Here is an 18564-nt window from a genome sequence, read left to right as displayed (position 1 = left end):
CCCTGATTCTATATGAGAAATATAAAGAACGTGTTCAACACCGATTTGTTTAGATAAAAAAGTAAGACCGCTTTTTTCCAGCAAAGTATAACCGATTTTTTACTTTTGTAAATATCGTAATTCGAGGAACGGTTTCGTGGAAGCCGCCGTTCCTACGGCAAACATCCGCTCAGCGAAGCTGTACATTATCATCAAGAATCAGTTAAGTATATCAGAGTTTATGGCAATACACATCTTTCCCCAGGACGCGCACTTCTTTTTACCGTATTCACCCCCGGGCGATTATCATTTAAATGACAAATTGCATGGTTCGCGATACAAAATGTCATCTCTAGAAGCCACGGAGGATAATCGAGCGGGCTCTAATAGCTGTGGCGTAATTCCGTTGACGCAGATTATCGTTAGCTCAACAACAGTGCGATCGGTAACGCGAGATCGTCGTAAAATGCGCAGCGATCGGGATCGAGAAATGAATTGTTCACTGACGAACACAGCTGCATTGTCTTCTAAATGTTCTACACTTCTTGATACGACAAAATTGGCAAAATTGTTTACTAATTTAATTAATTGTTTAATTTTTTAATTATTTAATTGTCAATTGCTTAACTCTAGACTTACGGAGCACTAAAACCAGCTGTTTAACATTAATTTATAAAAGTAACAATAAGACATTTACTTCGATTTTGAACGGATGTTGCTGTAATATTTACCGCAAGTAACACATACATCGACTAAATAACTTATAAATGTATCTATAGGTCCCGCAAACCTTGTATTAATGCGATGCGATGTTCCAGCGAAGTCGAAGAAGCCACGAACTTCGAAACCAAGCGATCCCGAGCGATTCTGACAGCGCCGTTTCGCAAATTGGTCGCAGAACGTCGCGAAAACTGAACGGCGTGTTCCAGGCCACGTCGTTCCACATGACGGAATCAATTTTCCTCGGCAAACACGTTTTTCCACGAAAGAGAAACACCGTGTTCTTTGACGGAAGTCAGTTTTCCGCCGGTTTCACAAGATAATTCAAAACTTGGTTGTACGGAACGCGTTCCGAGAATACAGGTTTTCCGCTGCATGCTCGGCTGTACGATGAACACGAAACTGAGGTAGAGAGCTCCGTTAACTGTGCTATCGTTTCAAAACATAGCGAAATTACAATGCGTTTACCACGTTTCGAAAGTACGTTCAAGAATGCTGGATGCTGGTTCTTCTGTTCGGAGCGAGTTACTTCGTTATTTTCTCCAACTTTTAAGTGACACCACGTCGAAGTTAAGTGATACATTGATTGCAAAATGTGAAGTAGTGAAACTGAAATGTTAGGTCTTCAGACTTAAATATTACGTACTCAAATGTAAATATTAAGTACTCAAATATAAATATTAAGTGCTCGAATTTAGATATTAAGTACACGAATTTAAATATTAAGTACTCGAATTTAAATATCAAGTACTCAAACTTAAATATCAAGTCCCCAAACTTAAATATTAAGTCTTCAAATCGAAATATTAATTTTTCAAACTTAAACCTTACGTCTTGAAACTTAAATATTAAGTGCACAATTATTTTAATCACTGTAAAAAATTTCGGCCATTTACCAGTGAACCTGTTACAGCTTCGCTTAAGCCTTCCCAATGGCTAGCATTGCCGCACTTTGGAGATTAGCCCTGGTTCTCTCGAACATTCCTTTCTGATGCGGAATTCATTTCGTCCGGTTGCGGAACTTCTGATAGAGAAACTTTGAAAAAATCGTTGGCTCTCCTGGGGGTCCATAGATTCGCATCCATCAGCCCGCTACCGGGACTAAAAGTAGCAACATTTCCACTGTGAAGTCTCGTAAAAGGAAACTTCGCTCCGTTGCAGGTATGTAGTTCCGAACTTGAACGTGTCTACTCGTAAACCTTCGTCCTCGCTGCGTTCGTCTTCGTCGACGGTTCCGTTCCCCTTCGTCATTGTTCCACTCCTCTTCGTCGGCGTTCCGTGAAAAATCTGCCTGGAGTTTATCCTGGAATCGCGTGCCAATAACCGATTCGCGGCCCCGAAGCGTCCGTGAAATCGCCGGGAAAGTTGGACGCGGTTCCGAAGCCCCGCGTTCCCTCGTCTTCGCGCGGAAATCCGCTACTTCGCAGTGCCATAAAGTTTTTCTCGTCCGGCGAAGTGGACGGACGCCGTTACGCGCCGACTTCATGACGCGCGAAATGGGGAATTTTGTTAAACAATGTCCTGGAACAATGCCCCTGCCATAATACGGGAAGTATTGAGTGGATAAGTTTCAGGAACATTGGCCCGCGAAGCGGTCAATTTTTATGGACTTTCGGGAAGCTAGATAGAGTACTCGTTCTTAACAAGCGGATTTAATCTATGGAAGTAAATAATGATAGGAACTTACGCTACTGCTTTGTTGCCGGTAATGTGAAAAATATTCACGCGAGACATTTTAATCGATATTACGTTCTCGCAGTGGCATCTTTCTAATTTTCGTATGAGCTGAGCTTCTTTAAATTTTCCCCCGCGTTTTCTCATTAATCTCGTCCTTAATTGAGCCGTTTATTTTGAAAGTGGCATAAGTCACTTTACCGTAATGAAAAGTGGTGATTTTTTAATGTTTATACGAAATTATTTGTACTGAGAAAAATATCAGTATCCTGAGATAACAAATACAAGTAAATCTTCTCGAAAGTTAGCATCCATATTTTTAAACGTGTTAAAACGCAAACCCTTAAATATATCGACTTAAAAACAAAGTGACTTATGCCACTTTCAAAATAAACGGCTCAATTCTCAAAGAATTAATCCATTTCTTTGACAATCGATGAACCCTTCAATATCAAGTTCCTGACGACTCGGTGCATTTTTCACACGTTTCTATCAAAGCCTATGGAAAAGTAGCGTATCCAGGAAGAATGTCCTAAAAAATACGTTGGGAAACATTGTTAAATAAAATGATAAATGCTCCCCAGTATACTCGTTAGCAATATTTTACCGAAAAGATCCGCTCGAAACAAATTATACTGTATAAACAATCATCGTGCTCTTTCTGCTCACAAATACTCAAAAAATTGTCTACACAAATTGAACCGGATCTGACCGAACCGTAATTGTTTTTTCCCGGAAACAGTATGCAGAAGTCGTTCATTAGAAGTTGCTTCTACAAATGAAATAATGACGAATGTCTGCCGCGGCAAGCACAGTTCCATTTAGAAGATTTTCGGTGTCCACGTGATGGAAACACCGCGTCGAGGACACTCGACTCGGGGCGGGCCCTAATAAAGTTTCCATTACCGTCGATAGGAACTCACGGTTGGAAACCAGCGTTATAGAGCCGACAACGGATAAACGAAATTGCTCGTCAATAACGTTTTATTAATATCGAACGAGAGGCAACAGAAACACCGTTCGCGTTTACGTCGACGGAACGTCGTCGTGGATGATCGAGATCGGCCGCAAGGCTCCCCATACGGCATTTATGGTAACGGGACTGACTGCTGAAAATCCAGGGAACTTCCTCCACGTGGATACGCGTGTACACGTATATGTGTTGTACGCGGCCATCGATTTCTTTCGCGTGCTTTATTGCCGCGGAAATAAAACGTTTTATAACCTTGGCGAAACAGCGTTTACGGACGTATCTGGACTCGATTAGGGGTGACGAAACGAGCGGCGAACGGGAAAAAAATAACGGCGGGGCGCGATGGAAAGTCAATTTTGGTACATACGTGTCGCCGGTGTGATAACAGTGCATTATATGAACGAGAAAGTATTTCGAAGCGGTCCGGAATCGACGCTCGTGAAAAATCGCGGAAAATTGCGGAACGATGACGAGTTTCTACGATTTATTATCGCTGCGACTTTAATAGTGAGTTTAGATAGTGAAATGGATGTTGAGAAAATAAAATTCATCATAATATTTACTACTAGTCCGAATACAGTGTTTCAAAACTAAGGTTTCAAACGAAACGTCCTAAAACTAGTGTCTCAAACGAGGCGCATTGAAATTAGATTGTATTTGTTAACAAATAACGTACGAAGAATTGCTTGATAAACCGATGTTTTCAACGGGATAGAATAGTTCGAACCGCGAGTGGAAGTACATGAGAACCACGGGTCGCATGTGACAGAAAATCGACGTTTCCTTCCCACTAACCCAATAATAGAACAATAAAAACCTCCTCATTGATTTTTATTAGATTGTTGCAGACGACGTGAACCGATTTCGTGATTGTTCGGTGCACGGAATTTTGTTGGAGCACGTATTATCCAATAAAATTTGGTCGAACCTTATTGGAGCAGCGTGCGCCAATACAGGAAGCCCATTGTATTTCATGTCAATATATATGTTGCTAATAGATTGTGTCAGTCGATATTACTAGCTGTTATCAATGGATACGATCGGTAGATGGTATCGGTAAATATTATCACTAGTATTATTAATAGATATTATTAGTATCAAAAGAATTTATGAGCGTTTGTCATTTTATTTTCAATTTGTTAAAGATATTACTTAAAGGAATAGAAATATATAAGCATATTCTATGATAATATAAGAACATAAGAAGTATTATGGAAATATAAGAATATAAATATATAATAAATAATAAATAAATATAATAATAATAAATAATATAAATATAATAATATAAGCATATTATATGATAAGAAATATAATATAAGAGAGAGAGAGAGAGAGAGAGAGAGAGAGAGAACATAAGAGGTATTATGGAAATATAATAATATAAGAAATATTATAGAAATATAGTAATATAAGAAAAATACTATAAAAATATAATAATGTAAGAAATAGTATAGAAATATAATAATATAAGAAATACTATAGAAATATAATAATATATAAGAAATAACCTAGAAATATAATAATATGAAGATATCTATAATAATAATATTAATACTTAAAAGAAGGAAAAATTTGCATTAATTAATTATTGCTAATTACTCGCAGCAGACATATGTATATATGTATTAAAACGTTAAAACAAGCGTAATACGAGAAGAATGCGACGCAAGAAATTACGCTGACGATGCGTTTGCTCGAGCAGCACTATCTTATGACCTTCGTTAGCAATGCGCCCATAACAAAAGCTGCTGACGCTAATATTAGATTATAGGCTATTTGAAATTGAGGAAATGCCGCGAAAATAGCTCGCCGGTGCGCAATGAAGGGAACACAGATACCGGTATTTCCCAGAGGCACGATGCAACCGGCAATTCATCTAGGATTCCCGGCGCGGCAACCGGCATTACTCATTCACACGAATAATAATTAAATAGCAATCGCGCCCCCTTTCCTATACATCTGTATTCTTCCAGTTAATCATCCGTTCGAATATTCAACAGGTACTCTCCGCATATTTCTCGGCACACGCGCATTATCATCGAAACGTCGCCGTAAATAAAACTTAAGCTCGCGAGAAATGAGGATCGGTTTCATCGATCTTCATTCTTGTTTCAAACAGTAAAACAAAGAAATTGGCTAATATACAGCTAATATATTACGTTTAATAACAGGCAGCTAAAGATCTTTTCTGTTTTTAATGAAAGGAAAGTCTCAAATATACGATTCGAGATCGCGCTTCTTGGATATATTTTAGGTTGTCAGCGCTTTCTTTCGTGAATCTCCAATTTGGAAATACGATTGTGATTGTTCGAACAACATGAAAACATCATAATCGTTAGGAAACGTGTTTGCAACAGTCGATTAATTTTTATTATTATAATTATTATTATATTATATATTATAATTATTATTATATTATATATTATAATTATTATTATATTATATAATATAATTACTATTATATTATATATTATAATTATTATTATATTATTATTACAATTATTCGATCAATTTCAACAATTTTCATTCAACCCCTAATTATAAGAATTGAGACAGAATATTATTATTTCGCCCAAATATTCAAACCACTCGTTACTTCTCACTGTCATGCCGTGGTAAGATCATCGAACGTTCGGACGTGTCTCAATTACAGTTCCGAATGGAAACGCAATTACCAAAGATTTAGCCAATTCTCGTGGGCCCTAGATCGACACGCAATTATTCCGGTATCACCGGCCGTCAGAGATCCCGTCGTTAGCGGCTACGTACTCCTCCATAATGATACTTCTGATAGTATTCAGACCGCGGAGGTAGGCCGGCCATACTTTGCCCATGTCGTAATTAATGGAACACGCGGAGAGGTCCGGCGAATCTCATTAGCTGCGTCAATGACGAACGCGGATCATCTCGCTGCCGGTGGCCACCTTTGTCCGGCGGAACAATACGGCGCCAATGATCGGCCGGAGGAAATGATTTGTTAAATGCTCTGTTTCAGGGGGAAATTGTACTAACCCGCGTGTTAATCCAATGGAGGCGCCGACGCATCGTTCGTGATTTCTTGATAATGTTTATTCGAATCACGGAATAAACGGAGATTCGAGCCGAATTCGCGTCGATATACGTGCTGTTTCTATCGATTATTGTTTGCTCGATAATCATCGAAATATGTCAATATCTGATTTCCAACCCGTTAAGATTGTTAAAGCAAGAAGGAATTCATCGTTTGCAAGTGTTCCTTGTAATTTGTATTTTGTATTTTTACTTATTCCCTTTCGTAGTCATTTTATCGAGTTGACAACAATGCGATCATGTTTTCAAATCAATCAATCGATGAAAAATATTTTTGTCGTAAATGCATAAAATCCACAGTCTAATAATTACAGTAACTAGCACGGTTCTCGAATAAACGCAAGGACTAACAAGCGATCGGCTCTTTAATTTATTCTATCAAGAAACGTCCGGTAAAAATGTCGAATATTTAAGCAAATAATGTCCGACGCAGTGACAAATGAACTATGATATAACAAAGTGAAGCATCTCTGTTGACAGATTTTTATCTCGCGCGGGTGTTTCGGACAGAATGATTCTAAAACCGACTGATATCGATGAGAACTGTCCAGAGAAGATATACAATATTTTTATCAATTCACGTCAGAGCGACAGCAACAATAGATCATTGTTAAGTGATGTAAGTGGCATAAGACTGATAAGAGAATTACGTTTGATGCGCTTTCGCGACGCTAACCATAAGCGGCGCGACAGCGCGCGATTGATAGTAGAGTACTCCATTCATTGTAAACTTAAGCTCCGGCTAAGAATCATGAATGAAGACGAATTTACTCGTTAACATAACCGCCCGCCGCGCTGCGGAAACGTTTAATTCGCTGTCCGAGGTATTTAAATCTGAGCCACTGCTCGCTTTGCATTCCTGCGCGGCGACGACGCGCTGAATAGTAATTAAGCGGACTTATGATTACCTTTATCCGTGACCCTTCTCCTCGCACGTGAGACTCCTGTCGGGAAATTTAGACGTAATATCTTGCCGTTTCTCAAATTATCTTCACCATTCCCCGAGAACTCCGGTCGACTAATTCGTGGGACCCGAAACTTTGTTTCGCGGAATTGCCGCTGGTCCGACGAGTTTTGCGCAAAATTAGCATTTACGTTTAATCCGCACGGTTTTATCACGAACAGATAAAAATGCGTTAAAATTTCTATACTAATTTGCGAACTTCGTAGACATGACTGTTTTTTATTCGTCCCGGTGTTACATGGAAAACGAAAATTGGTCATATTTGTTGCGAGAGCTCCATAGTCATTTATTTCTATTCGTAAAAGTTTATTTAGCTGAGAAAGAAACACAGTTTCACATTTTACGGTTCGACGTACCCACTTTCGACATAAACGCGCGAAGTTGGGCGAAGTTTCTATAGTAATCCGCGAACCTGGTCGGAAGAAACGGGTTTCGTTCGTCCCGGTGTTGCACATGCGAATTTTTCTTTCCTGTCCGTGCAGCGCGCAAAGATTTCTGATTTCCCGATAAACGTTATGGAACCGAACAGTGGCTGCGCCGCGATTGAATCGCGACGTTTACGATTCCCAAAACGGATTTACTGCGACCTGCTTAGCTGCGACGCTAAAGCTCCGATACAATCGTGGCCAGAATTACAATATACGTATATATACATATATATATATCGCGAACTCAATGTCTCTGTGAATTGTGTTAATTGCCTTACATGATTTAATCGGCCGGCGACCGCGCGCGCGACCACAGCAGCCGATATTGTTGCACGCCGAAACGTTCGTCTTCTCCTTTTCCCATGGATTCCCGGGTTCCTCTATTATCGTCCTATTCGGTTCTATTTCCATCAATGTCGCGCGAGATATTTTTGCTTTCCGCTTTCCACTTCGCTATTAATAAAAATCGCCACCCGGGGTTCCAGACTTTAAACACCGAACGATGTTCGGCAGTTCGAAATTCGGAACTGATTTGTAACCGTTCCCGAATTTTTCAGAAACGGTTATGTCGTTCTGTTAATTATTAGAGAAAACCGTCGTTCGGCTTATTTTTAAGGAAGACTATCTCTTAATTTGTTTAAAAAACAAAATGACGTATCGTTCATTTTTCAAGAAGATTATTGTTTCATTTATTTTTTAAGAAGACTAGTATGCGTATCTTGATGCATTTGTGATACTCAGATATTTTTACAAAAAGAAACAAAACACGTCAATTAGCAAACATTGAGAGAATAAGCTGAATTTTTACTGCAAGAAATTTTATAATCAATAAATTAATTTTCTTTCCCGTCGAAGTTGTAATTTGCATAAAAATCCGCATGCTGATCGTTAACAAATAATTCGAACATAATGACACGATGGAATAATCTGCGAGGAGAATCGTATTACGGGAAGAAGTGATTAAGCTTTTGAAAAAAAGATAGATTAAATAAATATCTTTGCAGTAAGTGAAGCGTGAATAAAACGCGTAGTTGAATTCGTTAAGGAAACAACGCCGAAAACTGCACAGGGGAAATTAACGCGGGCCCGTAATTGGCCAGGACCGCATTAACGATCTAGATACAGCGGCCGGGGCGCAAGAAAAGTATCATCGCGTGTTTCCGGTTCGTTTTTCCGCAATTATCGCAAATATAGCGGACGCGTTGCACGTGAAACAGCGGAAGTGAAGCGGTAATGCATCCGATTCGCGAAAGCATTGTGCAAATATTTGCGCCGAAAACAAAACATGCCGACGCATAATTGCTTAAACAATCAGCGAGCTATCGGCATTTGGGTCTGATACACGGAGAAATTAGTTGTGGCAAGCACCAACGGGCGGCGAAACTAATTATCAGCGGTGAAAATTTTACCGCGGCAGAATTAAATAAACGGTAATAAATACCTCGGTGGTTATCTCGACTGCAACAGAAAAATGAATGTCGTTTACAATATTTTGCGACGTTGTTTCGAACGCTGTGCGCGATTTGCATAGATCCAGAGCTTCGCGGGTAAGAATCTTTTATCGCGGTTTTATTATGGATGACAATAAAAATTCACAGAAAATATGTTCGCAGATAAAGAGAAATTGTGATCTAAATGTTTTAGTATTACAACCGACATTAAACGGATTTAATGCGTCACTAAAATCCAGATTCCAGAAATATATGCAAATTGATGAATAAGTATTTACTTGCTCACCTCGATTTGCATGTCCATATTAACCATTCTTGAAAATACTGCGGGGCTAATGCTTTCCTGTCACGATCTGCAACAAAGAAATAGAAAAGCGTTTAATACGTCCGGGAAAACACCGACAAAATATTTATCGGAAATATGCGCATCGTGAACCACGTACGCCACAAATTCCGCACGCATTTTAATAAATGAATTCTCAGCTGTAATTATGTATTTTGTTCGTTAAAAAAAAACCTGGTTTCTGACTTCTCGGAATGACGCTGTAACGATTCCTGTCACGTGACAGTTCATTGTCGTCGACGAAGTTATACGAAACTTTTGTTTTCTCGCTTCAAGTCGCGCCTTTTACCAGCTTTTAGTGCTGTTTCGCGTATTGTTAAGCACAGGTCGTTCAAAAAGGGGAACAAACAATGGCACCGTGCACGCATCTTGCGCACGTGGACTAGGCAAGGTCACAGTCATGGTCATCCTGCTATTTCTTTTTTTAACACCAATTGCGTGACTCCCGCTGCATGATTCAGGCATTGCATTTTATTGACACGATGAAATTTATGCGCTGAACTTTCGCTGCGGTGCCCTTCTATTTCCTTCATGGTACTCCATTTTTTTTTTTTAGAGAATCCAACGAACACGGTAAATTCGATGTAAAACTTTTGTGCTATGATAGTTTACAGTTCAGCTTGAGTCGATCAAAATTCACTTTTGTCGCGATACATTCGAACGAATTGAATTTTTCTAGGACGTTTAAAAGAATTCAAATATCATCTCTTACGAACGATTTTAATTTTCCAGTTTCATTCGATCGAATTACTTAAAATTTCGTGGGAGTTTTTGGGGTCGTTTTTCGAGGCTTAACGTCATAACCACCGTAGAGAGAACACTCCGATAAAGTCGTAGAAAATTGTCTGTTCAATTTTTCCGTATCTCTTTCAATCTGTCGAATCTGATAATACCGAAATTAAATTGTGTACGCTACGTGTGCCAGCATCGTTCCGCTGATCATGTTCGCAGCTGCGAAAATATACTGTTCGCGGCGCGATCATGCCGGCGTGGCGTGTATTAACGTTATAAGATACACACATACGCGTAGATGCCGCGCGGAATTATCGCGCAAGTGCTCCGAAACTTAATCAAACTTCGAAGTACCCGGTGTAATTACATTACTCGCTGATAATATTTTCGCGATTCCGACATTCGTGTATGCGCGTCACCGTTCGCTCCGGGAAGCCCAATACGGCGGGGGATCTCATGGAAAGGGAAACTATTACGACAGGGGGTGCAATATCAATATCGATGAACATTCGCACTTCGCGCAGATATTTAATTCCAGTTTTTAAAGAGCTTTACCGACTTAGCTTGCCGACTTCTTCTTGTTTCATGGAAAACGTAAATCTAAAAATTAAAATCTATTATTTATTATTTACTCCTATCATGTAAATGATCGTTCGATTTATAAATTTCCATCGAATCAAGGAGATACAATACTTTTATGTTTATTGTACAAGATAAAAGTTGAACTTATTGTATTCATATAGCTGTATCATAGTTAATGAATTATGATACAGCTATATGAATTAATGACAGAGCAGGTATAAAATATTATTTTTTAAAATGGAACAATTGTTATATTTCGATGCAAATAATTTATGCAAACAGGACAATCATATCGATACGGAGGGAATATTTATTAATGCTTTAAACCAGGTGGTTTATTTAGCAAATACAGGGTTGTTACACGTATGTACATATGTTCGATATTACTTACTGTTAGTTTCGATATTCTTACGGAACATTGTACTTAATAACTTTTTGATAATATCCTAATATCTATGTTTGATCGATTAAAATTTGTCACCTAAGATACATCGAATTATAATGTTATCATGTAACCGATGTACACTGCTATGTGTAATCGATGTATCGTATCGTTGTTTGAACATTGTTACGTGTTACTATTGTGTAAATATTAACAGTGCGCGTTTGTACAATCGATCGTTTCCATTCCGTTAAATATATTTGACGATACTGTGCGTGTTCTGTTAAAAATTATAAACAACGTTTTCGACGTTCAACGTTCAATATCCACACGTACCAAATATGAAAAATTGTCAGAGCGTACTGCAGCGACAAAATTACTTTCTTGCAAAGATGTACGAAGTAAATTGATCAATTTACACCGCATGATTGCCTGTATATAATTAGTCACTTTTACTGTAATAATATTTAAGAAATCGAAGGACTACGTTTCGAGTGTAATAATATTTTGGTTCCATCCGTCGCGATCTAATGGAATGTATTAATTATTCACCTCTGAATGTTTGTTCAGCTTGGCAGTACAAGAGGGGAGGAGATATATATACATACAGTGTACACGAGGGCACACAACAGACACGAAGAGGATCCACTCGACCGCGACTTTCATGGATTTATTAATCCAGTTCAAGGTTGTTAACGAACTGTTTGCATTCGGCTTATCGACGAATTTGCATATTTTATCGGTACCGACCGCAGAGAGATTGCTATGATAACAGGCACTATTATATTACCAACGATGGTGAACAACATGAAAACAACCGATATCGCGTTCCGATAATACTTGCCCTCTGCTGTACCATTTTCCATAATTCTTCGATATTTTCTCCATGAGATAGGAATGCGGCTTGAATTAACATCCCGATGCCATGCCGAACGAAAATGGCACGAGATCGACGAAACTAATATTGCTGGAATATTACTCGCGGAGCACGTTTTTAATTGATACAATTAAACGAAAATCGTGGTTACCCGAAATTCTACGAAAACCAGATCATCTTTGACAATTCATTGCAAGAGAAGTAAGTGATGCAGAGCTGAAACGCCTTTCGCAATTTGTTCAGGGACGATTCGATCGTCTGATTGTTTTCTTTTACAATTTTTGAGATGCTACAAAAATATTTCTAGCAGAAATTTTTAAAATAAATGAATTGTCTTGGCATTGTTACGAAACAACATACATACGGTCGCGTTTAGGGGCTCGGTACTCCTAGTGTTAACATAACACTGTCAAGCATAGCGTGCAACAAAAATTCGTCGACAATGCCGAATCATGCTCGAATAAACTGCAATATGTTGTTTAGCTGTGCATCGTTCGGTTCCCGTGCAATAAATTCCCAAAGATGACCCATCGTCGCGTGATTTAACGATGGAAAGTATCAATCGCTAATTAATGAAAGAAGCAGATACGATACTAATGCTGGTTGAGCGTCTAATTATAAGTGAAACGAGAGCGAAACTTCTTCAAGCTATTTACCACGCTGGAATTCCAATGGCCGAGCGTGCACGGTCGCAGAAGCGACGGATGCGAGACAAAAGGACGTGCGAAAATATCTCCGCGGCAATGGGAGAAAAATTGGAACGAGGTATCTTTTTGTGGCGACCGATAGAATTTAACGAAATATATAGGGTCGCTCGAAATAAATCGCGCCCGGAACGCGGGGCTTACGTAATTCAATTTTTAAGAAGACCCCGTCGAAGAGATCCTCTTATCGGAGCTTTTTCTGTGCGCACGGCTTTCATAAACTTGAAGTCGGCGAAATCTTACATTATCGCGAATTTGTTACGCTATTACCCGCACCCACGTACGGACTGCACCGATCCAGATAACTGCGGCTTACACGTCCGCATTTATCTTCCCGCCCGTTACGTCGCTACGTTCCGAAAAATCCGCGCTTCTATTAAAAGGAAAACGACGCTTCAGAAACAAAGGAGCCGATTTCGTCGTTGACCGCTATATATCGCGTACATTCCACGCTTGCTCAGTAATTTGAATAAAAACTACGCTCGATTTAATATCTTTTTTATCTGCAATTTATTACAAAATCGCGGTCTATAATTTGGCTGCGATACGCGAACGATAGCGAGGCAAATTCTACGAATGATCCTGTATTTATGAAAAGATCGAGGGATTATCGAGAATAGAATTCTGCGATGCTTCTATTGGACGACGACAACGGGGCTGCAGTTCTTTATGCAAAATTGTTTGCATAAGGTGCAAGAGGTAGCAACTATATTCAAATGTATTTTTTCCTATAACGATGATTTTAACGAGCTGAAAATAGTACGTCGATATTTCGAGTTCTTTTAGTGAGGATCTAGCGATAACTTGGCTCTGGTTGTTGCTTCTCTGTGTGTGTGTGTGTGTGTGTGTGTGTGTGTGTGTGTGTGTGTTGTGTGTGTCGCGAACTGAAATCGATCATTCATAATAACGTGAAAATGCATAATACTGTGAGGATGTTTTCACGTGAACCTTATTTGCAGCCTCTGGACTGCTTTGCTGCAAAATATCGGATATTTCGAGTAAATTCTGCTTGTTAAGTTGGCATAACGTACGTATCACGTCTGCATAAAATTGTATAGCGCGTTGGCATAATTTAAAATAGTACACTGCTGGTATTGCATTAAATTCTGCAGTGCTGGTATAATTGAAAATTGTATATGGCTGAGATAATTTCGGATTGTACGAGATTAACATTATTTTAAACTGTGCGATGCTCGCATTACTTTGAATTATAGAATTCGGGTATAATTTAAAATTGTACAATTCGAGCGTTGTTTAAAATTTTACAATGCTGGCAGAGTTTCAAGTTGTACGAATCAATCATAACTTTTAAACTGTACAGTGCTGGCATAATTATAAGTTATACCAATTCTGACAAATTTTCAATTGCGCGATGCTGACACAATTTTCAATTATGTAATTCCGGCAAATTTTCAGTTGTCCGAAGCTTGTATAATTTTTAATCGGATATATGTATTACAGGCGACAATCGGCATCGTCTGTTGATCCTCAAGTCATCGATAACGCGAAACGGCGCCATTTAAAGCGAACGTGTTAACCTGTTGAATTCTTGCAGCCGATCAATCAGCGTTATCGTATCATTCGCAACATTAGACAAGCCTGCTCCGTAAAATGCAATTATTTATTATAGCTCGATCGGTACTATTTACAGAAATGAACACGTCGAAAAACCTTTAATGCGAACCCATCATCGATATCCTCTCTTCGCCGGGAAACTCTGGGTCCGAATCAGATAACAAATTGGCTACACGTTGTTACATTAATTTTAGACGGTTGTTAATCTACAACGAAAATCGTGCACGCTAACACGTGATCTCGATCGAATCGGTGCTATGCATAACAAACATTTGGAGGATTGATAATAACACTTTCGTTCTCATCTCACGTTTCCCACATTTTACATATGTTTATCCCACAGTTTTCGGGAAATGAAGCAATTTTGAACAACTGAAAATACAGAGGACGTGACGATATTACAATTATTCAAGTAGAAAAAACATTAGAAGAATTTAAGAACATTATTACATTATTTTGCACTTATTACAGTTATGAAAAATATTAATTTAAATTTATTTATTTTCTCGTTCTTGCAATGATCTGCTTTTATTTCGCTTTATGCAGCAATTATCAAAGGGGAAAAAATAAATTCCTACTCGTTGCAATCGGTGCAGAAAAGCTTCTGAAGATTTCAACGAGATCTTCCAGCCCAAATATAATTGCAAAGAGACACTCCATCGTTTCCTCTAAAACATTTGAACACTCCAGCTTAAACATCACGCTCAAAAGTATCCTACGAAATTTTTCTAGATTTTTCAGAGTCCAAGGAAAGTTCAAACTTCGGCAGAGTTCAGGCGTATCCGATAATTCTGAGTAGGTACATATATCCGCATGAACTGCAGTCGAATTACGATCTGTCAAAGAGACTGCAAGTCACAGATACGAAACGGCAATCGTTCCGAGGACTGCCCTCGTAAATATTGTCGTTCGATTAGCGCGAACGCAGGCGTCCGTTCTGCTAATCGGCAAAGGTAGCACGCACGACCGGTCCGGAAGACGAATTGCCCAACGTTTCTTACAACGTTGTTCCAGGAACATCGGCTGATCTTCGATTTAGCGAGAAATAGTTTCTGTACGAATGGTTGCGGCTTAACACGCGGCGTTTGGCAATGTGCCAGCATCCGACCAGTTAACCACCGACCACAACTTTCCAATACCAATCCGACTCATTCATCAACGACGCGCCAACAGACGAGACACCTGCGTCGTTCGAACGATCTTCTTCGCGCGGCTTTTCCTTCGTCTTTTTTCGGAACACGGAACTTAACCCCGCAAGGTCGCGGTCTCGGAATTCGCGGTGCTGCGTTATATTTTTGAGAAAATTCTAAAGCTCGATTTGGTCTGTGCTGGGTGCGTTGATAATAATATTTTATTAATGTCATTGATATTATATTATTAATATTTTGTCACTAATATATTTTGTATACATATTATTATAGTATTAATATTTTATTAATGTTATTGATATTATATTACTAATATTAATGCTACCGTCTTATTAATATATCATAAATTCCTTGAATTCTTTTTTTTTGAGATATTAGTTTATTAGATAGAGGCAACAAGAATTTTTTAAATTGCTATTACTTGGAACGACAAAAAAGATAACAAAAATTCACATAAAATTCACACGTATTACATTCTATCTTTAAGCGAAATAAAAATTTGTTAAGTGAATTGTTAGAAATAGAAATGAAATAAATATTAATTTTTCCTTTTAGTAATTTCAGCAAGTCAAACATAGAGTGCAATAGAGTGCAATAGTCCTTATTCACTTTTGTTATAAATGCATAAAATCCATGGTCTACTTGTAATTTTTGAAAGAAAATATTTGTTCAAACTCAATCTCCATGATATTCATTTATTTATGCAATTATATTGTAGTTTCTATGTAAAATTGGGCTTCTACATGAAATAACAATCGATGTGACGAAAGAATTATTAAGGTAGGGTTAGACCATAATAATAGTGGTTCGCTGGGTTCCATTTTGTTCACAGCACCGACACGTTTTCAGTTTGTCACGCGAATTCTCTTTTTCTGCTTCGTTTCTTCTGAACGTCGACAACGTGGACCGAATGGTAGATGCCATTATTAACGTTTCGCATTCGTTTTCAAGGACTCTTCGCCTTCTATTTCGGAGTGCTATTTTTTACGGTTGGCCCATTATTCAATGTACACGTCATATTTTTGTTGCGAAGAACAAAGGTACCACCAAGTGACAAATAATACATCACTCCATATTTCTGGACCAGTTTTACTTTCAGATGCGAGGCGAATTTTTATTTTTATTACCTCGTGTTTGCAACTGTTGGGAGGAACAGTTATTAAAATTGTTTAATTATGTTCGCGTAAACAATGAGGTTTCAGAAGAGAAGTAGGGTGTACTTTTTTTAAATAATTTTTTAACGAGAATGTAGATGATTTATTCGTATGTGAAATAGCAAGATTTTTGCAGTAAAATAAATCATTAAGCTGAGAAATGTTAAAATGTAGGATTTTTGTTGAATGCTATTTCGAAAATGCTGTTTGCATATTTATGGAATATTTTGAAATTCGTTCGAACTTGCACGGCTTCTGGGCCACGATATTTTGGAATTTATATCAACTTGCATGTCCACTGTACGATATTATTTGAAACCAATACCAACTCGCATGGCCACTGCACAATGTTATTTCAGTCATCACTAGACCGCGGATTTTATCTATTTGTGACAAAATCAATGAAGTTAAAAACGAAACTGTCGAGACATTAGAAGAGTATTCTTATATTATGTACAACTTATTAAAATTATTAAAAGGGTAAAAACATTTTCATCTAACTTTTCTTCCAATTAACTTGGCCAATTTTTATTTTGCACACAAATTGGTATGTGCAATTTCAAACGGTAAAAAGATTAAAAGCATTCAATAATAAGGAATGAATTTTATTTCCCATAAAAATCCGCAGTCGAGTGATCACCGTCAAATGAAACGTCTAATCTAAGCCGAACATTCTAAAAACGTGTTAACAGTGAAATGCAAATTGCGAATCTAAATTGCACCGTGCAGGGATAAACTGAGAAGAGAGGAATCTGAGGGAAGAAAGTCGGCGAATCGATTTGATCGACAAACGTTCGAAGTGTGTAACGCTGAAATAGATTTACGGGAACAGCTGCGCCAAAAAGCTACTCGAATGTGGAGCTCGCGGAGTGTCGCCTCCTGCCCCCACAATTTTTCCGAACCGGAAACCGACGTCTATATTTACTGAAACAATTGACTCTTATAAGCAAAGCGATTCATCAACTGGATAGTTCCTACGAATAGAAGACTATTATTGCTGTCCGACCGCCATGCTTGCCGCTTCTATCATTATTTTTCTGGCAACCATCGTCCGAACGTTCGTTAATGAGGTACGTTCGGTTGCCAAGGAAAACACTTTGTACAAATTCGGTCGTTCGTAATTGAAAGCTGATCTTTCTACATATAGCAACCGGTCGTAAATCACAGATATTTAGACAACCATTAATTCTCTAACAAAAAAAAGTAAAACGATCGTCCGTTTGTCGATCTGTTTTTTTTTTCAATAAAAAGTAGAGGCGGCGCATACACCGGCGATATTAAAGTCGTCGAACCGTGAAATGGTAAATCGGGATAAAGGTAAATTCGAATAAAGATAAAACAGTAAATCCGAACGATAATCATGCCGGGCGGTCGTAAAACTAGCGAGCGTTTTAAAAAATTTACTGCCGGCTCGTTCGGGGACCAGAGCCGCGGCTGTAACAATGAATCAACAACGTAGAGACCGATTTCCGTGGTCCCCATTAGAATCTGGGTCGTCAGTTCCAGTTTTCGGCCATCAGGAACTGCTATAATAAATTACGCCGCGAAATTTCGCAGGTAAATTTTCTATAAATCAGTCGGCGAATCGGTTGCTTCGGCGCCGTTTCTTTTTTTTTCATCGCGATTTCATTTATCGAAACCATAACTCGCGACCGAACTTTTACCCATTCGAGGAAGGAAACGTGCGAGATAAATGTACCAGTGAATCATAGTGGTGTTAGTCACGTTTTCGAAAATGTTGACTTCGGTTTTAACATGTAACTTATACCAGAGTTTAGGCATTGCTTGAATTGTTTCGAATAAATA

At 38.5% G+C, this 18564-nt stretch overlaps 1 protein-coding gene across 13 annotated transcripts in view; it reads right to left on the bottom strand.

The window, feature by feature from the left end:
- Positions 1-18564, bottom strand: part of Dh31-R (Diuretic hormone 31 Receptor) — a 217053-nt gene that overhangs the window by 166941 nt on the left and 31548 nt on the right. For 8 of the 13 annotated variants that reach the window (XM_076519204.1, XM_076519201.1, XM_076519212.1 and 5 more), the window contains one exon: positions 9548-9614. Coding sequence is in view for 5 of the 13 variants with exons in the window: in XM_076519201.1 (XP_076375316.1) it covers positions 9548-9574 (27 nt within the window). In the remaining 8 variants the exon portion in view is untranslated. Of the gene's footprint in view, positions 1-769; positions 1398-9251; positions 9269-9547; positions 9615-18564 lie in introns of those variants that run through there. The other 5 variants (XM_076519205.1, XM_076519210.1, XM_076519209.1 and 2 more) reach the window with 2 other exon arrangements.

The sequence above is a fragment of the Megalopta genalis genome, chromosome 2 (assembly GCF_051020955.1).
Source record: "Megalopta genalis isolate 19385.01 chromosome 2, iyMegGena1_principal, whole genome shotgun sequence".
NCBI lineage: Eukaryota > Metazoa > Arthropoda > Insecta > Hymenoptera > Halictidae > Megalopta > Megalopta genalis.
The sequence above is the reverse complement of the archived record's forward strand: the minus strand, read 5'-3'. Positions and strand labels throughout refer to the sequence as shown.